The sequence below is a fragment of the Carassius auratus genome, chromosome 1, assembly GCF_003368295.1.
Source record: "Carassius auratus strain Wakin chromosome 1, ASM336829v1, whole genome shotgun sequence".
Taxonomy (NCBI): domain Eukaryota; kingdom Metazoa; phylum Chordata; class Actinopteri; order Cypriniformes; family Cyprinidae; genus Carassius; species Carassius auratus.
In genome coordinates, this window is record NC_039243.1 from 28,852,265 (window position 1) to 28,878,785 (window position 26,521).

The 26,521-nt window shown below is 36.1% G+C and overlaps 1 protein-coding gene across 1 annotated transcript; it reads right to left on the bottom strand.

Moving 5' to 3' along the window:
• Window positions 1-223: 223 nt before the first annotated feature.
• Window positions 224-10,169, bottom strand: pnpla4 (patatin-like phospholipase domain containing 4). Its single transcript, XM_026268418.1, has 7 exons — window positions 10,035-10,169; window positions 9,598-9,786; window positions 6,875-6,969; window positions 2,844-2,979; window positions 1,980-2,045; window positions 767-919; window positions 224-659 (listed from the first exon to the last, which is right to left on the bottom strand). The coding sequence occupies exons 2-7, from the start codon at window positions 9,775-9,777 to the stop codon at window positions 528-530; spliced, it is 762 nt and encodes a 253-aa protein (XP_026124203.1). The 5' UTR covers window positions 9,778-9,786; window positions 10,035-10,169; the 3' UTR covers window positions 224-527.
• Window positions 10,170-26,521: the final 16,352 nt, after the last annotated feature.

Sequence of the window (26,521 nt, forward strand, 5' to 3'; positions counted from 1 at the left end):
ACATTTAAAGACTGATTTAAATGTCATTATTCTCAGAAAATATATATAAATATATAATCAAGTGCAGGTAAAGCGATTGTTTCAAGGAGAGAAGACTCGTGGAGTTCAAACAGCCTCTCCTGTGGCTTTATTTCAAAGGTTTGTTCTACACGGTTGTCCTCAAGGACCTACAGAAACCTTGCACTGATATGTGCAGCCAAAGAAACAGATTTTTCAGAAGAGAAGAGTTTCAGAAATATTTATTTAGTCATTTGTAAGGAACACGGTGTATTGTAAGTGCCCTGAGAACAGAAGTGACTTTAAAGCTGTACAGTAGAAAATGATCATTTGGTCTCCCAAAATACATGATGTATTTCACTGATGCATTAATCTGGAGAATGAAAGCAGACACCGGATCAAAGTACGATTATTACTCTACACACAGCAAATATTGCATGCCACAGAGGAACTGCTATCAGGAAAGTGGTGTCAACATGCCACATTTTAGACATTCAAGGGCTTGAAACAGCTAAAAATGAGAAAATCAGCTACTGCATCCATCTTTCTTTCTTTAAAAAGTGAACAGCATCCTGGTATCCCTGATGTTCCAGTGCTTTGAGTCTGGGTAATGAGGGAGGAAACAGAGCCTGGTTCAGCCTTATGATGTTGTCTTTTGAGAACTGAGGGTGGAAAATGATTGAAATTTAAAAACATGTCAGGTTATTACAAAGTCAGTTTGGAAGGAGATATATAGTGTATATACTTAAAAAGTTATGCTAAAACTTACCACAACACTCATGTTGGCCAGTCTGAGGTGAAGCTTACTTATGCCTTTATGAGCTGGGGAGATATCCTGAGGGCCGCTAAATGGGGACACCATGATTGTGCGTCCCACAGGAAGAATAGGAAGACTGTCCGTGAATCCCCCATCTATCCATTTCTGAAGAAAATTAGATATATTTTTAAAGTCGGGGGTTAATACGATTTTTCAGAAATTCTGAAAGTCACTTGTGCTCTCAAACTGCATTTATTTGATAATACAATAAAAACAGTAATATTGAGAAATATTATTGCATTAAAAATAAATAAATAAACTATATTGTAAATAAATTACTATATTGTAAAATGCAGTTTATTTCTGTGATGGCAAAGCTTAATTTTCAGCTGCCATCATTCCAGTTTTGAGTGTCACATGATCATGAATCAGTCTAAAACTGATATGATGTTCAATAAAAGTTAATAGAAAACAGTTGTGCTGCTTCATATCTTTGATAAATCGACATTTAAGTTGGTATATTAACATTCTGTCAGTTTACTGTAAATTTAAGATAGTTTTGTAAAGTTCTGGCAACCACAGCTGCCTTGTTTTTCTTTATTATTTCATTATTATTATTTATTTATTTTTGTAACAAAATGTAAGTGGCTTACATTAAAATCTTTACAGCAGACATAACTATTTCTAAATACTTGATACAATTTCATATTATATATATATATATATATATATATATATATATATATATATATATATATATATGTGTGTGTATATATATATATATATATATATATATATATATACCTTTTTGCACCAAAGATTTAATAGTATTCAACACACTTTAAAGCATTGCATAAATTGTACTAAATTAGTATGTTAAATTGAGAGCATTAGAAAACATTATAGAATCTCTGTGAGCCACTCCAACGATATGTATTTCTGTCTGGATTCTACGAGTGTTCATCATGTTAAAATAACACTGTTAGAACTGATATTTTCCCAGGACTACACGCTTGAACTTCACCAAACTGCTTTGGCTGTAAATACCACAGCATTTGCCTGCTAATAGTTTTATCAGACCTCTGTCAGTGGAGAGAACAAACAGAACTAGAAAGTTGGTCTGCTCATTGATCTAAATAAACTCACACAGTCTGAATCTAAACAGCGGTTCTCAGCAGAGACATAAGTACTGGAGCCAAGAGAGTTGGTCGCAAGACACCATTACCTGCCCTTGGAACTCCACTGGCTTCACTCCAGCATAGACAGGCACGAAGCAGCTGGCCAAGAGCACCTTTAAAAACAATACAGTCATAAAACATCAAGAGAATGGACAGACAGAGGACTATTAGGTTATAACAGTACATGACTTATAAGAATGCCTGCAAAAAATACATTTTTAGTTCCACACATTGAAAGTTATGGTGCAAACATTGCCATACATATTAAAAACGCATTTTTCTTACACCTTGAATGCAAGTGTGTGTACTGCCAAACATATTTTATATACACTACTGTCCAAAATCATGAGGTCGGTAAGAATCATTGTCTCTTATGCTTATCAAGTCTGTGTTTTTAGAAAATAAAGTCAAAACAGTAATAGTGTGAAATATAACAATGTAAAATAATGCTAAGATAATATATTTTATATAGTAATTTAATGCATTAAAATATACTTTATTCCTATGATGCAAAGCTGAATTTTTAGCAGCCATTTAGTATTCAGTGTCACATGTTCCTTCAGAAATCATTTTAATATGCTCATTTGCTGCTCAAGAAACATTTCTGATTATCAATGATGAAAACAGTTGTGTGCTGCTTATTTGGTCCATAAAGAAAAGGAAAAAGAAGCCAAAAATGTAGTTTGTATCATCGTGCTAGATGGACTACTGAAGCACCGGTGCAATTCATTCTTTATTTCAGATGGGAATGAATTAATGAACTCAGCAGTGATTTTCCACAGCAATAACTCGGTCCAGTGACATCACTTATGATGTGTTTAATTGAAAAGACAAGTTCTGTTTGAGTTGAGGGCATTGCTCTGCTAGATGAAAAAGACAAATCACTGTCCATTGACCCCAGGCTGGAATACCTTAATGAGATCTTCCCTTGAGCTGAAGCTGGACACCATGCAGTTCTCGCGCGTCTTTGAGTGTGTTATTGAAACATGGACGCGTTCATTGGCTAACTGGTGAGCATTAGGTGGGAGAATCTCTTCAATACCCTCCCTAGAGGAAAACCAAAGGACAGATGCTCATTTGTTGTGTTTGCATAATTAACAATCTCAGTGAAAACCATTTTTCCCTCAACATTATATCGTAATTTATATCACAATCATTATATCACAATCTGTTGGGCGAGCCTACTGAGGTAATGCAGGAGAAATAAGGAAAGAGAAATCCACTCAATGTTTCATTTCAAGGATATTTCCTCAAAATGTATGAAGTCTGCTATTCGCTTCAAGTGGTGTGTTAAGATTATCAAAAGCCTTCAGAGGTTTGTGCACATCACAGACATTATTTCCTTCAACAGAAAGATAAAAAAAAAAAATCTACAGTTTCATATCATGCCAGCAGTATCTGTGATTTCACAAGTACTAAGGAGGTGGCACATTATAACATCAGAATGGCACTATCTTCAGATCATTCAAACCTCATCCTACCAGAGCCAAGAACAGTTCTTTCCTATAGATTTCAACAGCTGTCAAGAGGCTGGAAGTGGACTACACAGAGTATTCTGCCATCTTAAGCAATAATACATTGTAAAGGGAGCTTACACACTCAATGACACTGCTTACCCACCTGTCACTGTGCATCAACCCAGTATTGCAAGACATTTCACTAAAACAGTGAAATAAGTTGAGGCTACAGCATTTGGTTACAATGCAATCATGATTACGGTTACATTAATCTTCATATTAAACACTGCAACAGATATTTATCATTCAGTTTAGCATTTAAATGTGGCAATTTATATGAATTAAATTTATCATTTATTTATATGTATTATGTATATTAAACAAATATATGGAAATTTATTATATTTATTCATTTGAGTATTACGTTATCATATCTAAAACTCCTCTAAAATGCACCTAACCACTAATATTGTGTCTATGTTTGGTGTTGCAGATTCTTTCAAATGAACGTAATTTCTCAAGTGAACTTTCAGATATCCCAACTGCAGTCTACAAATGATCACCGTCAAATTTAAAGAATTAGTTCACTTCCAGAAAAAAAAAAAATCCTGATAAATTACTCACCGCCATGTCAGTTGAGATACTCATGTCTTTCTGTCTTCATTCGCAAATAAATTATGTTTTTTGAGGAAAACATTCCAGAATTTTTCTCCATATAATGGACTTCAAAGGGAACCAATGGGCTGAAGGTCCAGACTGCAGTTTCAGCGCAGCTTCAAAGTGCTCTACACGGTCCCAGCCGAGGAATACGGGTCTTATCTAGCAAAATGATCAGTCATTTTCTAAAAAAAAAAAAAAAAAAAAAAAAAAAATATTACAAAATGTTTTGCTCGAAAACCTTAATTTCTTTGGGACTGAAGACATGACCATTTTGGATGACATGGGGGTGACTAAATCATCAGGAAATGTTATTCTGGAAGTGAATTAATCCTTTAACTGAACTTGAGCAATTTTGCAAAGAAGAGTGGACAAATATTGCAAAGTCTAGATGTGCAAACTCAATAGAGGCATATCCCCAGACTAAAGGCTGTACTTAAAGCAAAAGGTGGTTCAACAAAATACTGACACAAGAGGGTGATCCCTTTTCCAACTCAGTGATTCTTTTTTTTTTTTTTTTTTTTTTTCATGTTGGTGTTACATCTTTCACTTGGATGTTATGGGTTGAGTTAATACAGCTGGATAAAACAAAAACTGTGTCTGTCTTCACTTTAGACTACAAGCAACAAAATGTGATTATATTAAATGGGGTCATTCTTTTCTATACTCACTTTATTTAGCTGTATAAGAGGCCCAACTCTTGCTGCAGAAAACATACCCCTAACCAGATGCACAGCTTTGGCCAGGGGTTAGGACGAATCTAAGGGTCCACACACTTTTGGGGTCCCCAGAGATCTGTTAGCAGTAAAAGTACTTGTAGTAATGCGATAAAAATAATTATTGTATCTACCCGAGAATAACAAATAAAACAAAATTATGATTGTTATTACTGCTGTAAACTGTTATTAGAGACGTCTTCGAATTTGATGAAGATGTAAGTCCAGTCATCAAAATATCAAAATAGTTATGGAATGGAAGCAAATGGAAAATGTAGTTTTTACTGTTATAGTTTATATAAGTGGATTGGTCTCTCTAACTGAATCCCAATTCGTTGGTCATCCAACACTTCTCCATTCCCTCCTTCAGGGAACAAGGGTTACAATAAGTAACCGAGATGTTTTCAGTTATATGACTAACTCAAAGACCTGCTGGGCAAAACAGCCATAGAATTGCAGCACAAGCTTGTCAATTTTCCATTAGAAAGACAGGATTAACATTTTAATCTATTTTAATAGTAGAATAGAATTAATATTTTCATCTGAATAGAAAATTTTTAATTAATGTAAAATTAATTTTATTGATAGCACATTCTCATAAATATTTATGCTATATAACTGCTGTCACAACATCATAATATCTAAAGTACAGACCAAAAGTTTGGAAACATTACTATTTTTAATGTTTTGAAAAGTTTCTTCTGCTCATCAAGCCTGCATTTATTTGATCAAAAATACAGAAAAAAAAATGTAATATTGTGATATATTATTACAATTTAAAATCATTGTTTTTAAATGTATTATACTTTAAATTATCATTTATTTCTGTGATGCAAAGCTGAATTTTTAGGAGCATTATCACATGATCCTTTAGAAATCATTCTAATATGATGAATCATTATCAAAGTTGGAAACAGTTCTGCTGCTTAATATTTTTTTCAGAACATTTGATACTTTTTTAGGATACTTTGAATAAAAAAAATAAAAATAAAAAAAAAAGCTATATTTTTAAAATATAAATATTTTGTAATAACAATATACACTACTGGTCAGTAATTTTTTTTTCTTTCTTCTTTTTAAATAAAATCAATACTTTTATTCAGCAAGGATGTGTTAAATTGATAAAAAGTTATAGTGAAGAAAATATATTATTAGAATATAAATTATTAGATTTTTTTTTCATTCACACTGAAGGCTGGAGTAATGATGCTGAAAATTCAGCTTTGCATCACAGGAATATATATACTAGTATATTCAAATAGAAAACTATTATTTTAAGTTGTAATAATATTTCACAATATTACAGTTTTTCTGTATTTTTGATCAAATAAATGCAAGCTTGATGAGCAGAAAAAAACTTCAAAAACATTAAAAATAGTAATGTTTCCAGACTTTTGGTCTGTACTGTATATTAATTGGATAAATTGGTTAAAGGGACAGTCTTAAGGAATTGTACATTCTTACTAATGTGTGTACATTTTATGAAATAGGGCTTCATGTTAAAATTAGATTTATACCTTTTGATACTTTATGGTATCCTCATCAATCATAATACCATTGAAAGAAAGCAATCAGTACATTATTATACAATTATTATTTGACGTTCGACCGAATAAAGTCATAGAATGACTTAATAATTAAATGATTTTTTTGAAGAGTTGAAATTTTCTATTTTTTCTGCCTTCATACTTCGTTTATAAGGTTTGTTTATATGATAGCTGTGAGATTAAATCAATTTCTATAATAATACTGGCAGAAAAACACCCACTCTCTTCAGCAAGACTGATGCTTCACATCAATTAAAAATAAAGCTGCCACAATGCCAACTTGAAAACACAAGACACCCACGGAGCACTTTAATTATTTTACAAATCCATTTTATTTAAAATTCACTGCATTGATAACAGGGAACACATCAAAGCATGGAAACAGCAATTTTAAGTTAATTATTCATTTTGATCCAGCCCCAGTACAATCTATCGCAATATTCTAAAACCATTTTGAAATTGAAGTTGAAAAAAGCCTTCTGGGGTTAATTTCAACAACCCACTGAATCATTTTTCATTCGATAAAAAAAAAATATATATATATATGTCTGAGAGCTGCATTTACCTCAGTTCAAGCATAAAGTCATATCCTGGTGTCACGGCTCCAAACCTCTGACTCCTTACATTACTGGCAAACCTGTAGGTGAATTCCTTACAATGCTGTGAAAACACAAATCCAGAACACATAGGTAAAGAGCTTACTCAGTTTGTGTGTATGAGCCCTGGTGATGCAACTGTGAGAAATCTGTATTTTCTGTGGATCTGGTGGCTTGACAGGGAACACATCAATCTGTATAACATACAGGTCAGTCTGTTTAAAAAGCATTATGAGGAACACTGCTGTTATGCAGTGTCTTTTCAGCTCTGTAATTTTTATGATAATAATAATCATAATAATAAGTCAGTGCTGTATTTTAAGGAAGCATTTTTAACCATGTTAACCATGAAATTGTCACCTCCAGGAGAGATGAGGTTTTGTTAGTTAAAAGGATAATACAAAACAATAATGGGAAATTAAAAAAATTAACATTATAATTTATATATATATATATATATATATATATATATATATATACACATACATGTCAATAGATTACATTTTTTTTATCAAATTAATCACCTTTTTCTGTGATTAATCAAGATTAATCGCACACTTTATGTAATTTAGCACAGACCATTTATCTCGTTTCAAATGTTATTTTTTTCATTATTTGCTATATCCAGCGAAGTAAACCAAAAGATTGAAGGGTGATTCTCAAAAATGTATATTTTCTGCAAGCTTTTTTTCCAAGATAAATTTTGATGTCTTTCCAAAAAAGGACACTTAGAAACTCCAAAAGGACACCAAAGAACCAAATGATCCAAGGAGCCCATATAAGCACATATGAAAGAAAAAAAAAAAAATCTGAATTGTATAGTATGTGTACAGTGCAACAGCAAAGAGCATTTTTACATTTTAGAAAAGACAGGACCACATGGAGATGCCAAAAAAACTAAACCAACCGCCTGCTGACTGCATGTATATACTTTATATACTAGGTATATACCAAACACAGCAACATAAACATGACAAATCAAAACAATATTGTGAATGTGTGTGGAAACAACGTGAACGTACAGATATGTCTGTGCCTGTGTATAAATACAATATGGGATCAGTGCATCAAGAGCACACATACACGCATTAATATAACGGACTCATGCGTGCTTACTCTACGACTCCTGTATAACACTGCAATCGTCTTTACCTTGACTGCAGTCTTCATCCATCAAAACTTTACTAGCAAGACACTAGTTGTCCTGTCATCTGGGATGTGTTGACAAGAGGTATTCTTTATCAAAGTTAAGACTCTGTCACAACCCTCTAAAAGGCTCTTTCAAACACGCCCTCACGTCTACGTCACTATGTGGAAATATTTGCGTAATCCCGCACAAATATTCACACAAAGAAAGAATGCATGGTTTCAGTAAACACAGTTAGTGTTGAAGCAGCAATATTAGGGAGATGCTGCGTGTTTCTAGGCAAAAGCACTTTATTTGGCCATCCGAAAGTAGATGCATTTAGGAATCTTTAAGATTAACATTACTTACAACAGAACAGCAATTAATTTTATAGACAAACTGTTTCATGAACCTAGGGGAGGAGGTTATTCTGATTTGTTACGACAATCTTCTGTAAAAAAAAAAAAAAAAAAAGGTATGTTTTTTTGTTATTAGTTTAGGTATTTGCTATAGACTGTTCAAATGCAGAGTTTTGCGAGTCGTGTGTGTGTGTGAGTGAGAGAGAGAGAGAGAGAGAGAGATGTCACACAGTGGAGTTAGCTTTCTTAACCGTCTGTGGCTTGTGTACTGCTTCATCACTGGGTCTGTAACATGAATCTGTTCCCCTCTTGGGCCTGAACTGATGGTAAAACCTAGGACATTATTAACTGTTTTTACATTTATTTTGAAATATGAAGCATGCGATTATGGAAAGGGGCGTTACATTTCCGACGAGTGCTTGCAGTTTTTCGGCCAATCACAATGCACTGGGTTAGATGGCCAATCAGAGCAGACTGTCAATATAAAATCTTGTCAATATTTAAGTATCAGAGTATCTGAGACTTTTGGCAAAAGTAAAGACTTTTCTTTCTTTCAATCTCATTTATTATCCCATGATTTTAACCTTGATTAGGTCCGGAGGCACATCTTGGACTAATTGTGTATGTATGTTATTTTTTTTTTTTATGTATTATTGGTTTTAGATTAAGTTTACTGTACAGCACTTTGGGCAATTGCTGTTTGTATTTTAAATATATATATATATATATATATATATATATATATATATATATATATATATATATATATATATATATATATATATATCTCAGTTCAGGCCTGAAATACTAATCAATTATAATTTTTTTATTCAATTCAATTCAATTCAAGTTTATTTGTATAGCGCTTTTTACAAAACAAATCGTTACAAAGCAATTTTACAGAAAATTATGTTTCTACAATATTTAGTAGTAGCTAGTAGTTTGTGCACATTTGACAGGATTTTAGAAAAAATACAAATAATAATAATAATACAAGATGTAGTCAGCTAGACGATGAACTATCAATATTACTAATTAAGTTAATATATGATTCAGTCACACATTTAGCAATGATTTTTTTTATTTACCAGTCATTCTTCAAACCAGCAGCTGTTTCCTATTTGTCAGCAAGAAAAGTCATTTTCAAATATAATACAATTTACAGGTCAGAATAAGGTTATTTTAAAAAGTATCTGAATGGCTTTACCTGTAGTTTATCAGGAGCAGTGATCAGTATTGTGGCCACTAAAGCACCAGCTGAAGCTCCAGCACAAGCTTTTAAAGACGACAGCAGCTTATCTCCGTGTCTCAGTAACGCCTCTGTTACTCCCAGATGATATGCTCCTAAAAATCCAGCCGCAGCAAACGATACATTCACCACCGTCATACCTGTAATCTGGTGAGAGATATTTTAATTTTGGAGAAGTTAAAAGATTTAAAGTTATACCTCTGTGTTGTTTTGCTTGTATAGAGACACAAAGTTCAGTCCATCATCACTTGATATATGAAGAAGTATACGACTAACGTTACACTTTAAATATCTTCATGACGCGTCAGGTTTGATACACTAAAGACATTTAGTAAGGTGTCAAAATAAGCACTTAATTAGTTATCTGCCTAATTAAATCGTTTGATGTTACTTACGTCACATATAGCTCGTCTTCTTCTTCTTGTACGATTTAATGACGGAACATATCGTTCGTGATTTCAGGGCACGAGTTTTGTTTGACAACACAGCAAAGAACATGTGCACTCAGTTTCCGAGTTGAGACATTTCAAAATAAAAGTCACGTGTTACGTTATACTGTAGTCAGCTGGTCATTTTGTGCTGATTTTTTTGCGCACCACCCTTTCGAAAGGCGTTACTTACATTAGGAAATGTAACCTTTAGTTAGCTTGCGGTATTTTATCTGGTATCATTTTAATCACAACTATCATAAATAACCATAATCATAAATAATAATGGAATCTAATAAATTATATATTTTAACATGAAAATAATATAATATTCAGGAACTGTATCAAAAATTACTCAGGGGTACACACACACACACACAGGCGCGTGTATATATATATATATATATATATATATATATATATATATATATATATATATATATATATATATATATATATATATATATATATATTATTGACATACATGTATATAATGTATACATGTCTGCTATGTTTCCTCATGACCTAGTTTTCCTGTGTGTTTGATTAGTCTTTTAATTCACCTGGTGTTCATCAATGAACTCATTAGTTCCCTCATTTAGTTTTTTCTTTTTGTATAATATAAGTCCACCCCTGTTTTGTTCAGTTATTTGTCCTGTCTTGTCTGTAGAGTAGATGTGTTCCCTGTATTTATACCCATCTTCTGTGTGGATTATTGAATTAACGACTGTTTTATTGTACTCTTGGTGAGGTACTATTCAGCCACTTGTGAAATTATAATAATTATTATTACTGTTCAGTAATATAAATACCTTTACAAATGCTAAATAGCCTAAATGGTGACACATAATGGATTAAATGTCAGGTAGACAAGAAGTGAGATCTAAATAGCCTTCCCCAACATTAGAGCACAGCACATTTACTAGACTGAATGACTAGCTCTAATTCATGATTTCAAATGACTTCAGTGTCTCTCCCAGCCTAGCAATAAACAAATGTAGTAATGTATTATGTAGTGAAGCCCCTGAGATAAAGACATTATCATTAGTTATTGAGAAGCATAACCTTGGCTAAGATTGAGAGAGTTTTTGTGGTTTAATTGATCTTGCCCTGAGTAGATCACCTATTAATTGCTCAAAATCAATTCACCAGCATGTGAACTGCTGGAGTTTGTGTGTGTGGGTAAACTCATTGTCTGCCCATGAAATATCCTAGGCCTTGTTCAAGCTACTGCAGTTAATGCATAATTTTGTTTTTGTGGCCTTTGATGCATGTGTTCTTGAAGATCACAAGGCTGCAGGGTGTCCCATTCTTCAGTTAAGATTTCAGAATGGTGCTTGTGAATTGTGTTGAGTTCCCGCCTCCTTCCTGCGATGTGGAGGGGTGGCTGCTGTCTGTGAGGGAGCAGAGGAGTCTGTGCCATACGCCAGGGGGCCGGAGCCTGCTGCCATCCGCCAAAAGTGGGGAGGAGCATGGAACAATGGACTCCTGCCGGCTGCCCAAAATCGGAGGAGCCATCACCGTCCACTGGGCGGAGCAGGAGTGTTGTGCCATCCACCGAGGGCCGTCCAGTGCCACCACCAGGCACCGCAGAGAAGTTCACCCAGCTGGTGGAGGGCCGAGCGGCAGTGCATCTGGGAACCAGATTTTTTTTCTCCTCTCTCCTCCCTGTCACTCCTCATCCTTCTATCTCCTTTTCCCTTGCCTCACCTGTCCTACCCCCCAGGTTCCCGCAGGTCATCGTGAGCGGTCCCCCCAGGGTTTTATTTTATTTGAATGTCTGCTGGTCCCACCTCCTTCTTCCCGTGATCATGGAGTGTGTACATTATTACAGGCCATTACAGAGTGGAAAACCAATCAAAGGCGAGTCGAGGCGAGGCGAGCTGGTACTGTGCAGTGGAAAAGAGCCATAATACCAGTGTACTTACATGGTAACTCCTCAGGAACTGTCCACTTAATATGAACTTAATATGAAAATTGTGGACACCAAACACAAATTATATGTAAAGTCTAACTTACTGGCCGCTGCTGTATAACATCAGAGTAATTACATGATAAATTGAATATAAAGTGTAACACTTCCTTCATCAAAAAGTGCTATTAGTCCTGTTATACATTTGTACTTTTATTATCAAAAAGTGTTGTTACCAATGTCCTGTTACACATTTGTACTTACACATACCATTCAGTGGGTTATTATATATTTGTAGTTACACACACATTAGAGTTGTATTTACCAATGTGTATTTACACTGCGTTTACATACTACATGCACATTTAGTTACTACGTACACAGGTATAAGGGACACATAAAGTGCAACCTTTTTTTTTTTTTTTAGATAAATGCTTATGGGCATTCCCCCATATGTAGTCAGATTGCTTTTTGTCTTTTGTGTTGAGTCCCTGGAGTATAATTCCTCCAGTACATTCTTAAGTCAGCACTTATTTCTCACAGACCCAAAACAATGTTCATTTTGCCATCACTGTGGCTGCTTATTGAGGTGTCAGCACAAATTTCTTGCTCCTTTACTTCTGTTTACGGTTTCGTATAATGTGCTGAAGACAAGTTATGGCTCAGGAGAGAATAATAAAACCGGCAAGTGTATGTGCCTGTTAGCACATCTCTGTGTCTGTTTTGCAGTAGTAACAGGATAGGGACAGCTTCTTGATTTTGTCATTATATGACACAGATGATTACATTTCAATATCTTGCATGAGGTTTTGAAATCTGAACAGCATGTGTTTGAATTGCTTTTCATTCTAAGAATAGTATGTGTACTATTGTAAACTATGCATTCCATTCCCTGAATTTGACTGGTCAATGCGCGCATGAAGACTACTAATATACAGTCCAACAGCATTGGGATTTTATACTGTTGTATCACTCTGCTTGCAGGTTTTTTTTTTTTTTTTTTTTTTCAGACAGGCTGTCCGTTTGTGTGCTTTTGTGGTATTGTTTCCTTTACATCCTGCAATCATGCACACATTCTAAATCATTAAAATTACAAAAACTGTTTGTCCAGTTTAATTATGAAATGCAATACAAAAATGGTTTTGGAGATCAAAACTTTTTTTTTTTTTTTGTAAACTAATCACTTAACTCTCTACTGTCCATAATGTGCAACACTGGAAGACAACAGATGGTTGTTATTAACTGTTTAACATTTTTAGAAAGTCAGATAATATAAAGATCATTAATATGCTAATTTTTTATATTATTTTTGTGCCATGGTCATGGATGTGGAAAGATCCTTGTTGCCATGTGGATCTCATTCTAGCATTTAATGCTGCGGACTCTAGCCTAGAAGCATCAGAAGGATTGATGTAGCTTTTCAGATTTAGAAACACCAGTTTAATCATTTTCTGAGCTGATTCATTCAAAACACTGATTCATTCAAGAATGAAATAAGTGAATAGCTGTGCCCAAAGTAAGAAGAAGTTTCTTTTCTTTTTACTTTCTTTCCAAACTCTCACACTGACAGGAGTAGAATAGGTCATCCGAGTCAATTTTTCCCAGTGTTTTATGAACACTGTGAATCTGGACATCATTACTCTTTTCACATAATGTTGTTTGCCTGCTATATAGTCTGGAAGTATACACAGGCTATCTGATGTGTCTTTATGAGTGAGTCATTGAATCACTCATTCAACTAATTTGTTCAAAAACAGATTTATTCACGAATATCATTATTATTTTGTGTTATTATGTGAGACACACAACTTAATTCTGCTTTGTTTTTATTTAAAACTTTTTTTTTTATTTGCAAGGCAAAAATAGATATACAAAAATATATTACTGTAATATGTTTATTGAACTAAATATTATCACACTCACAATTATGCGTGCTATTCTCCTTGTGTTTGCAGTCTTGTGCAGTCAAGTTCCTGTCTGTTTCCCCTACAGGGTAGTTTTCAATTGTTTATTTTATTTTATTATTAATAAAGAGCCCTTCTGTCTGCAGCACTGAGTCCTTGCCTCATCCCTCTACCTGAACCCTGACACTTTCTTTCCTGCACTGTCACTAGTTTTATCCCTTAAAACAATGACATATTAATGCTTTAAATAACTAAACACCCTTAACTCATTTATAGATCTAATTAGCAAACTGTCCACTACAAACCATGTTCACATGTTTGCCATCTCTGACAGCTAATATCAAAAGCCCCACCCTACAAGTTAATAGGACTGGTTAATTGTTTGTGATGGTGGGAAACGGGGTACACTGGTACACTGCAGTTTTAAGGAGAAAATTAATTTGCATATGGTTCATCTTTAAGAACATTAAAAACACCAGGTTCTAAATCCAACACCAAACTCCAACTAACGTTCACCACGGGGATTCTTTGAATATGTTTCTTAAGCAATTCTAGTGTATAAGACTGATAAATGTCACATCACTTTGAGGTGATTTGATTGAACATTATGATGAGTCCCTAATGTAAAAGTTTCTCTCTGTGATTTTTTTTTAAATATATAATCCTAAAGAGGCAATATACATTTTTGGCAGCATCAAGTTATTAAGGAAAAATTATTAATCATGAAAAGCTTCTCACATATATATGTCTGCAGAAAAAAAAAAAAAAAAAAAAAAAAAAAAAAAAAAAAAAAAAAAAAATATATATATATATATATATATATATATATATATATATATATATATATATATATATATATATATGTAAACTTTTTTATTTTTATCCTGTGTCATGCTTAATCACAAATACTTAAACTTTTCTAGCTAATACCTATCATAGAGGGATCAATTCTCAACCAGCTGATGGATAAACTGGGCTTTAAGGTGCTTGTTTTCACACAGTCACCGACAAAGTCAGGACAAGGTCACTGTAGATAGTGAAAATTTGCTCCTAAGATCAAATGGCCCCTTTAGATGGAGCCGGAAGCCTACTCAAGGGGCAGCAAAGATGAAAGAAAATATGAAGGAGAAGGGATAGAGAAAGAGAGGACACAATAGAAGGGTGATGGGCCTCTGCATAGAAGAAAAAAGAAGAGATGACACAATGATGAGAAGGTAATGCATAGAGTTTAATATTTCAGAAGTGTATGAACAGAGCTGATATGTTCAAAGTGAGCAGCAGACAAGATATGAATGTGAGTCCCTTTTTAATTTCATGCATTTTGACACATCTTGGGATAAGCAGTGCTGCATGCAATAGGCTGTTTTGATTTTCTTAAGCAGAATCGAAAGTTTTGTAGCACAATTTCTATGTGTATACACTGTGTATATATATATATATATATATATATATATATATATATATATATACTATATTGTGACAAATCAGCTGCCTCCTCCCTGATTGTCACCGGCACCTCGTCCTAAATCGCCGCCCTTCACCAGGCTCCCATGGCTATATATATGTGTGTATATATATATATATATTGTATGCACTGAGTGTAATGATGTTTAAAGTAAATAATGCTAAGTGTACTTACAATACTTAGTGCATATAGTTGCAGACACATGGTGTGTTGTAGGATATTGTATAACAGTATGCAGTGATAGCATATTCAGTATGAATTATCATATTTTTTGTTTTGTTTTTGCATATAGTGTAAACCGACATTCTGATTAACATTAATTGGATGAAAGAACAGTGTCTCGGAATGCATTATATGTTGAATCTCTTTAGAATAATTATGAATTACAATTACACCTCATGAGCATGCTAAGCAGTGTCTTCAGGATCATTAGTAAATCACAGGTAGATGAGTTTGATCAGGGTTGGAGCTAAACTCTGCAGCGCATTGGCCCTCCAGGACAAGATTTGAATAACCCTGTTGTATATCCTGTTCAGTATCCCACCAAAAACCAGGAAATGTAATATACAATATAATTTAATGGCATCATCCTAGTGTGATCAGAGGTGCAAGGTATTGTTCAGTGTGCCATATCAAGAATACAGCAGAGGTACTGCAGGCCTCAAACAATCTGTGAGATCTCTACGTGTCCCAGAAGATAAAGCGAGGAAGGGCCATTAAGGGGAGGAAAATTGGATATCTCCAAGAAGTTTGAAAGAAAGAAAGAGAAAGGGAGAGATTGTAATTGGGAGTCTCATAGCTGATGCTGTGGATTGTTTGGAGAAATCAGTTTCAAATTTAAGCCTGGGTCAAGGCTCTATCTTTGTATGGCAAGGGATAAACCAAAGAAAAATGGTTCTGCTTTTTGGAACAGCAGGGATAGATGTGCATTGGCATTCAAAACCAAATTCACATATGATACAAAGAGAGAAAATTATCTGGCAACATCAAATAGGGACATTTAAGCCAGCAAGAATATAGAGGCAATGTAGAGCTCTACATTACTCTAAATTCTGACTGTCCCCTCACTGAAATTTCATTGACGTGTTTTTTTTTTTTTTTTTTTTCACATAGTGGTTAGAGCAGTACATGTGATTTCATATTTTGAGAACTTCTAGGGAAGTCTCAAGCTTGAATCTTTAGTGTTTTTTTACACTGTGAATTGTGATAAACGGATGTCCATGAATGGATACGTTAAACTTGAACAGCTGACGTAACTTAATATCCAGCTACAATACTTGAAACAGTACATACACAGATTAGGGTCACATTGAAAGTGTCCTTTAAAACAAAAGCTCCTGATTTGTTATCAGTTAATGACAACTGCAGAAGCCAGAAATGAATGAGCCTGATGACTGTTTTATATACCCTGCATTGAGGGCTACAATACTGGACACAGATGATGACATTCATCTGCTGCACTGTTTGAATTACTCATTCATTCAGTTTATCAATGACAATTCAGCAAGGCTTTCTGAAAATGCAAATGAACATGAAGTTGGAACGCTATAGCTGGAAATCTATTCCTAATGCACAATAGAAGCAAAAATGTTGTACTCCCCACGTGTCCTTTCTCTTGCAGCGCTGTTATCGAGCAACCGTTTCTGAACTCATATGTTTCACATGTGCAGCACGATCACAAGGTCGGCCACACAAAACAATTATGTGCTATTGTTCCAGCTTTTCTTTTACTATTTATTCAATAAATGTCTCCATTCTTTCAACTCTGCTTTCAGGTCAGGTCAAAAGCTAGGCAATATTCTCAGCCATGGGGTTGAAAGGTAAACAGACATTTATTGCTCACTAATGTATGTTATTTAACTTTATTTTTCAACCTTTGACTGATTCTGACTGTGTGTTACATTCTGAAGCGATCATGCATGCCATGTAAATTCGAAGGTTGCATGACTTTGAAATGTGGTTATCCTGAACACAATTTTCATCATCTGTCCGACTTTATGAGAATTTTTGAACGCTTCATTTTTTCATGTTTTTATTGTACAGTTCCTTTATTTTAAAATACTAATTATTTATTAGTTCTGTTCATCAAATAGAGGGTTTTAGGAAATACATTTAATTTTATTAAATAAGTTTTCTCTTTCTTTATTGAAATAACAGCTTAAACAGATTTACAGTTTAAAATATTCATTTTGAAATCATTATAAATAAATACATAAAATAAATGCACTATCCTGTAATCAAAAAGCAACATGGTGATATATATTGAAAAATAATAATAAATGCATTCTGCTTCTGTAAACAACTCATGTTTCCTGCAGTCAACCTTTACTAATATTCATTAATTTGCATATGGTTTGCCAAGTGCTACAAATGAACTGCTACTGCAAACACACTAAAATTGTGAAAATCCTTCATGTGTGGTTTTATAAAAGCCTTGTTCATTATTATGCAATTCTAAATATTTTCACAAATACCAGGATTCCTGCTGTTTTGTAATTTTTTTTTTTTACATTTTTTATAGCTGTTGTCATTAAACATGTAATCAAAAAGGTTGAATAGTGCCTAGTGGAGGATTGGGACTTTAAAGAAGCGTCCTTGAGAAAGACTCCTGTGTTTTTCATAGGAACTAGTACACACTTCAGGTTGGCTATTCAGTGGCGACTAAGAACTTTTGAAGCACCACAAAGTGGGTCTGTGCTGGATTAGTTTACTGGAGTAGTTTCCTCTCCCTCCTGTTGGAGGCGTTGTATTTGTTAAGAGTGTTATGTTTAACCTTTACTAGCATGAGAGTGAGAAATGCAGCACATGTTGAAGCATGCTGTCAGCAGAATCCACTTCTGATGTGATCTACATTCATCCTTCTTTGTTGTCTTACAGAAAGCCTTGCTCGTGAGTATTTTATGTTTAATATGAGTCTTGAAGACAATATTCGTGAACATTTATGTTAAACAAGATTATATTTGATAGTTTTAGTTTTGATGAATGTTAGCCAGACTTCGCATAGATACATGTGAACGTACATTAGAATACAGTCTACATGCTGTTTATTCATTTCTTTTGTAGTTTCACTCTGTCGGTAAGTGAAGGATACGTCAATAAAAGGACATCACACCTGTCAATTGTCGAGGAGTTTATCTATCTGCATAACAGTGGCAGAACAGTGAAAAAGCACCTATGCAACAACAAGTGGATGTTACATCAGCTTCAGCTTATTCAACAATGTCTGAAGAAGGGAGAAAAAGTGCAGCGTCAGTCTGCTCCAAGAAGTCCGTCTGCTCTAAGAAATTGGATCACTCCAAGAGCTGTAAAGTTTCAGTTAAATCATCTGCCAGTATAGCCGCTCTCAATGCTCGAGCTAAAGCTGAACCAGCTCGTACTAGAGCAGAATTTGCAAAAATGGAAATACGTCCATCTACCCCCGAGTGAAGACAAACGTAAAGATGTTTCCCAACTTTCCCAAAGCATTCCTGTGCGGAAACTTTCATTGGAGCATTACCGACACATCAAAGTACGAGATACACTCTACAAGTTGGCAATATGACTGATATTGCCAGGTTCCTAGCACGACGTTATTTGCTCACTGGCAGCCTCTGAAAGTTCAGTGACAAGCCAGGCAATTATTGGGGATGGAAATCTTCATTTAACAATGCTATTGATGATTTGAACCTGTCTGCTAGCTAAGAGTTTGACTTGTTGATCAAATGGCTAGGAACAGAGTCCATTGAATATGTAAAATGTCTGAGAGCAGTGTATATTAACAGACCCTCTGAAGGATTGGGAAAAGAATGGGAAAGACTTGACGAGTGCTACGGCTCCCATGAAGCCCTGGAAAAGGCACTTCTCGACAGACTTGAACGTTTTCCGAGTATCTCGAACAGAGACCCATATCTCTTGAGAGAACTTAAGGATCTTCTCCTAGAGATATAGGGCCCTATCTTGCACCCAGCGCAATTGACTTTGTACACCGACGCATGTGTCATTCCTATTTTGCACCCGCGCAAAGCGCGCTTTTCCCTCCACAGAAGCACATCGCTAAACTAGTGAATGAACTTGCGCTCCCTGGGCGGTTCAGCGCAAAAAAGGAGGCGTGTTCCGGCGCAAACAATCCCTGGTGCTATTTTGCTGTTCCATTAAACAATTGCGCCACTGACCAGAAAAAACCTAGTCTAAAGTCAGTGGCGCGCTGCGCGTTGTTCATTATGCTATTTTAAGGGCGCATGCTTGACCATAATATATAGCGTGCACAACGCACATACACTTTGCTCATGTAATCTACACAGATGCAACAGTTATTTTTGCAAATCATAAATTGTTACACTAAAAAAATATTAACACATGAGATGACGGAAATCATTATGGTGTGCCACGAAGATGTGAAAAAATAGGCATGCTGCATAAATCTAGCTTACAAATAATTCAGGCTAATTGTAGTAATGAAGGATCAGACCTGTTTGCCCAATAGTAGCAAGACATATATGTATATAAGGACATCTGACAAATATGTTTGTCCGTCAAGAACCAGGAAAAAAAACGATGAAACAATTGTGGCTATTTCCTCCCATGCCTGTTTAACCGACGCTATTTTGGGTGGGTTTCTCCCATCCCCATACAACACAACTTCTCTGTCTTTCACTGCTCTTACAAGAACATCAGTCTCCTCGGCTGTGAACCGCTCCTGGCGTGCGCCTGGTAAATACGCCATAATAATAGCAATCCATAATGGAACTTGCGCACCTGCTTTTAAAGGGAATGCTGGATGACGCTCTGATTGGTTTATTTCACGTTACGCCCAAACCACACCTATGAATAATGAAGCTACTTCAGACCAACCCATTTTAGATTTGCGCCGGGCGCAAGAGCCATTTATCCCGCCGGGAAAATAGCAACAGCGCCGAGACCTGCCCACAAAGTTACTTTGACACTTGCGTTTCAGATCGTTAAAATAGGGCCCATAGGCTGCAAAGGACGAAGGCTATATCCCAGGCCTAAGGTACCTCGACACTGCAAGGGGCATTCATCCTGTTGTGGAGAAGTTACCCTTCGGTTTGCAAGAAAGGTGGATGCCGTATGGGTCTGAATACAAGGAGTAGCATTCTGTATCATTTCCACCATTCTCAGCATTTGACGCCTTCATTAGCAAGGAATCAAAAATGCACAATGACCCAAGCTTTAAGTGTTCAGTGCAACCCGGTCTTGTACCCACTAAGATGAGGTTTCATGACAAGCAGAGTAAGAGAGAAGCAATCTCAGTCATCCGGACCAAAGTGGTCAGCACCGAGCAAAATGCAACTGCAGGAACAAACATTCATGACCCAAATAAAGAATGGCCAATCCACAAGAAACCTCACGCACTTAAAAAATGCAGAGCTTTCAGAGAAATGCCTTTGGAGGAGCGTAAGGCCTATTTGAAGAGGAATCTGATGTGTTTCCCATTTTGCTCATCCACTAATCATAAGACAAAAATATGCCAATAAAGCCGAGACCCTTGTGCAGAATGTCTCTCCAACTCACTCATTACTGCTCTTCACCCTGGTCCTGCGCCTTGGGCAAACACCACAGAGCCTGCTTCCGACAATGGCGGGGAGTGCAATATAGTTTTACCTACCGCCACGTCTACATGTACACAAGTCTGTGGGAGTGAAGTTGAAAGTCACTCATGTAGCAAGATCAGTCCTGTATTAATTTATCCACAAGGCTCCCCTTAGAAGAAACTCAAAACATACACTATTTTGGATGACCAAAGCAACAGGTCACTTGCCAGATCTTCAATCTTCAATACGTTTGGCATTACCAAAGGCTGCTTCCTGTACAAGCTGAGAACCTGTGCAGGCCTCGAGGAAGCTATGGAGAGGAGAGCATACAACTTCATCGTCGAAACTGTGGATAGCAAGTCACGCCTACAGCTCCAAACATTTATCGAATGTATCATGCTGCCGGACAATCTCAATGAGATTCCTAGACCTGAAGCTGCTCGTAATCATTCTCACCTCCAAGATATTGCATCCGACATTCCAGATGTTGATCCTGAAGCCAAGATCCTGCTTCTCATTGGTAGGGATGTTATTCAAGTACACAAAGTTCTTGACCAACGCAATGGACCTCCAAATGCACCCTTTGCTCAGAAACTAGCTCTGGGATGGGTGACTATTGGAAACATTTGCTTGGGTGGAGCTCACAAACCCGTACAGGCAAGCGTTTTCAAGATGAACATTTAGGACAATGGCCACCCGAGTCACTTCCATGTAAGAGCTTCATCCAAGTAAAGGAACGAATCATCCCAAAAAACAACAACAGGGTCAGTCTCCCAAACCATACCAAGTACACGTCCATCGGATAAACCTTTTTCCAACAAACAAGTTTGGATGAGAAACCTGGCTACTTTCAAGAAGATGTGGCCTTCCTGCAGATAATGAATAAGGAAGTCTATCAGGACAATACAAATTTTTGGGTTGCTCCACTGCCCTTTCATTCACCTAGGCCATGCTTTTCCAATAACAAGCAGCAAGCCATCCAGCGCTTAGTTCCAGTTTGTCAAATGCTGAACAAACGTCCTCACATGAAAAGTCACTTCCAGGAATTCATGCAAACCCTTTTTGATAACGGTCATGTGGAAATAGCGGCACCTCTTACTGGAAAAGAAGAGTGTTGGTACCTTCCCTTTTTTATCATCTAACAGCTGATATTAAGCAAATGTTCCATTGCTTTGAGGTCAGGAAGGACCATCAGAACTTTTTGCGTTTTCTTTGGCACCAGAACAACGACATGGAACAACCAATTGTGGAGTATCTAATGACAGTATACATATTCTGCAACAGCCCATCGCCTGCAGTGGCAACCTATGGACTTAGGAGGGCATCAGAAGATCAAGAAAAAAGAGATACAACAAAACATCTCGTGGAACATCATTTTTATGTTGATGACGTGCTTGGCTCCCTGCCATCAAGTGCAGAGGCCATCTCTGTTATTCAAAAGGCTCAAGAAACATAAGCCTCATCTAACTTTTTTGGTTGCATAAGATCGCCTCTAAGGACATCACAGTAATGAAAGCATTCTCCAAGGAGGATCTTGCAAAAGGCCTGAAAGATCTCGACCTGGGAGCAGACAGTCTACCAATGCAAAGGAGACTTGGAATAAGCTGGGACATTGCAGCAGATGAGTTCACCTTCCAAGTGTCTACCGCTGAGAAGCCCTACACTCGTAGAGGGGTACTTTCCATCATTAACAGTTTGTATGACCCCCTAGGTTTCGCAGCTCCAGTCAGCATCAAACGCAAACCCTTTTGAGAGAGCTTTCAATGGATGCAGGTGAATGGGACGACCCACTTTCAGAACGAATGCAAGAAGAATGGAGTACATGGAAGGAATCCCTGAAGTATCTTGAACAAGTGCGAATACCAAGAATGTACAAATCCACATCCTTCTGTGGTGCAGCCAAAAGGGAGCTCTGTATATTCTGTGATGCGTCCACCAAAGCTATTGCTGCCATAGCTTATATAAAGGTCACAGATACAGAAGACAAGAGCAAACTTGGATTTGTGTTTGGCAAAGCTAAACTTGCCCCACAACAAGAGATAACTATCCCAAGGCTGGAACTATGTGCAGCTGTTCTTGCCAACGAGATTGCAGACTTGATTTCAGAGGAGATCGATGTTCCATTCCATTATACAAGGTTCTTCACAGACTGTAAGGTAGTACTTGGATACGTACTAAATAAATCCAGGAGGTTCTATGTCTACGTGTGTAACCGAATTCAAAGGATTAGAAAATCATGCAGCCCAGAACAATGGATTATGTGCAGACAGATTTAAACCCAGCCGATATAGCTTTCAGGTCCATTCCAGCAAACACTTTGATGTCAAGCATGTGGCTCAAAGGACCAGATTTCCTGCTACAAGCACATGCAAAAGAAACCAAGTGCTGTTTTGAGTTACTCAATACATCAGCTCCATCATCCACCACTGCGTCAAATGTCGCAAACTGAGATGGAAAACAGAAACCTAAAAAATGTCTGACCTACCAATTGATCGTGTAACTCTCTGTCCACCATTTACTTACGTTGGCGTCAATGTATTCGGACCCTGGACTATCAGTTCTCGTCGAACACGTGGAGGTCTTGCCAATAGTAAGCGCTGGGCCGTAATTTTTACCTGCATGGGTAAAAGGGCCATCCATATCGAGGTAATCGAGTCAATGGAGTCATCCAGTTTCATCAACGCCTTCATTTCCATTCGTGGACCAGTAAAGCAACTCAGGTCTGAGTGCGGAACCAACTTCCTGGGTGCACGCAAGGAGCTTGGCATAACCTCAAACCAGTGTGATAACCCGGAGATACAATATTTCTTGGACAAGAATGAATGCACATAGGTCATGCTCCTTACATGGGAGGAAGTTGGGAGCTCATGATTGGGATTGTAAAGTATATTTGCTGACCCATGAAGTTCTCATTACCCTTCTTGCAGAAGTAACAGCTATCGTAAACTCTCAACCTCTCATTCCTGTCTCATCTGATCCCAACTGTCCCTTCATTCTTACACCTGCAACACTTCTAACCCAGAAGACTGGATTTCCACCTATCCCCTGGAAGCTTTGGTGAGTCAGACTTGTACGGACCCGAGTGGAGATGGGTACAGCATCTTTCTAATGTCTTTTGGCACCGCTGGAGAGCTCAATACTTGCCAACATTGCAAGATTGAAGAAAATGGCAGATGAAAAGGCCAAATCTAAAAATAGGAGACCTTGTACTTCTAAAAGACAACCAAACCAAAAGAAGTCAATGGCCCATTGGAGTTGTGGTCAATACCTTCCCCAGTCGAGATGGAAAATCAGGAAGGTAGAGATAAAAATTGCTTCTGTGGGTATGTGCAAAACTTTCTTGAGACCAGTTACGGAGACTGTACTTCTGCTGCGCAACTCCAATGAATGTAGCCAACGGTCCTAAGAATTAAGGGTGATATCCTATGGGCGTCAGGCGGTGAGTGTGCTTGAGTAGTTTACTGGAGTAGTTTCCTCTCCCTCCTGTTGGAGGCGTTGTATTTGTTATGAGTGTTATATTTAACCTTTACTAGCACAAGAGTGAGAAATGCAGCACATGTTGAAGCATGCTGTCAGCAGAATCCACTTCTGATGTGATCTACATTCATCCTTCTTTGTTGTCTTACAGAAAGCATTGCCTGTGAGTATTTTATGTTTAATGATTCTTAAAGACCATATTCGTGAACATTTATGTTAAACAAGATTATACTTGATAGTTTTAGTTTTGATGAATGTTAGCCAGACTTTTGCATAGATACGTGTGAACGTACAGTAGAATACAGTCTACATGCTGTTTATTCATTTCTTTTGTAGTTTCACTCGATCTGTAATTGGAGGATACGTCAATAAAAGGACATCACACATGTCAATTGTCGAGGAGTTTATCTATCTGCATAGCTGTATTTGAGTCCAACAGTGAGGGCAGAACAGGGTCCAAAGTGTCCAGCTGAACCTGTGAGAAACAATTTTAAGAATAAATGTTTCGAGTGACCTTTAATGTGGTTATTTTTGAACGAACCTTTGGAACAACATTTAATCATAGCTGCTTCTTCCTCTTTAGTGCTGTGCATAATAGATGCCATTTGGAACACACTGTTTGATTATAATCTTAAAAAATACTCTATTCTCAGACTGTAAACATAGAAAAGAGGACCTCAAGGCATGTGGTATTTACATAAAATCCAGTCTACTAGGATGACCTTTTTATACATTAGAGGTAGATATATTATTTCGCTGCATATAATATACCACAAGTTTATATGTGCTGTTACTAGGAGAGAGAGAGGATTATATTTTTATATTTTTGTGGAAATAATAGTAATTAACAATAATACATTTTTGTGGAAATAATCTTTGTCATTATATATATATATATGTATGTATATATATATATATATATATATATATATATATATATCTCCTAATATTTAGGTACATTTGTTTTCATAAATTACAATTTACGCTGTGGTGCATTAGAATGAACTGAGTTAAATTGTTTTGCAATTCTCACTGTTTAGAATATCTGATAAGTTTGTATGAAAAATGTTCGACACGTTGGGAGGACATATTTGTAATTAAAGGCCAATGTGTCCAGTCAGTCCATTATTTCACAATTTATGTTGGTTCTAGGTCTGACGGAAATGCAAAAATTCTAAATTATAACATTAGTCTTTACTTTTTTCCTTTATTTTTATATATATATATATATATATATATATATATATATATATATATATATATATATATATATATATATATATATATATATATATATATATATATATATATATATATAATTATTTTTTATTTTACAGATTACAACATGGCACATTTAGCAATTCTTCATGCAGTAAGGAAATATCTGTGAATGACTTCTGATAAATTGTCCTGTCTAGCCACCAGATATTTACCCTAGTTTTAATTCATTTCATGTGACAGAACACACACCACCTCAGTTGAACATCTCTGTTTATTTCCCCCCCCCCTTACTGTTCTACCATGCCTTCATAAATGAGCACTGAAAATAATGCATTATTCATAATCCAACCACTGAGCTCCGTTGCATATTTCTGTTGTCTTGACTGAAGTATTTGACCTGATCAAATATTAATCTTTGATACCAAAAATAAACCGGAATACATTTCAGAAATTCAAATGATCTGTTTTCAGCGGTGCTCATCTGGAGAAAAAGGTGGGTAAAGCGTTGCCTCGCTCATCCCTGGAAATTAGTCCTGATACATAAACATGCATAAAAGCAGCCAAGGTTTCTAGAAGATATTTTGCATATACTTTCTATAATGCAGGTCTTATCTGTAAATTACTTTAGAAGTAAATAGTTTTGCTGTGCACTTTATAAACTCTAAGCTCACTTTAAACAAATAAATAAACAAACAAACAAAAGTCATTTGGAGCTCAGTTCAGAAAACCTGAAAAGACAAATAAATCTATTTCTTTAATAATGTTGCTTTGAAACACAAGGGGATTTGTTTACTGAACACAAGAAAGTGGGTAATAAAACATTGTGTAATATCTTCTTCAACACAAACCCATTGCACCAGTTTTAAAATGACATCCCCATAAAGATCCGAAATGTTAATATTCCTCAGTGTTTGCAGATCTCCACCTTTGGAGCTTATTGTCAT

What these genes read in the sequence shown, in the direction of transcription:
- pnpla4 (XM_026268418.1), bottom strand. Translation starts at nt 9,777, where the DNA reads ATGACGGTGGTGAATGTATCGTTTGCTGCGGCTGGATTTTTAGGAGCA. An exon ending in CAAGGGAAGATCTCATTAAG is followed by an intron (nt 2,046 to 2,843) that starts GTATTCCAGCCT and finishes TTGTTTTTAAAG; the next exon opens with GTGCTCTTGGCCAGCTGCTT. An exon ending in CAGTGGAGTTCCAAGGGCAG is followed by an intron (nt 920 to 1,979) that starts GTAATGGTGTCT and finishes AATTTTCTTCAG; the next exon opens with AAATGGATAGATGGGGGATT.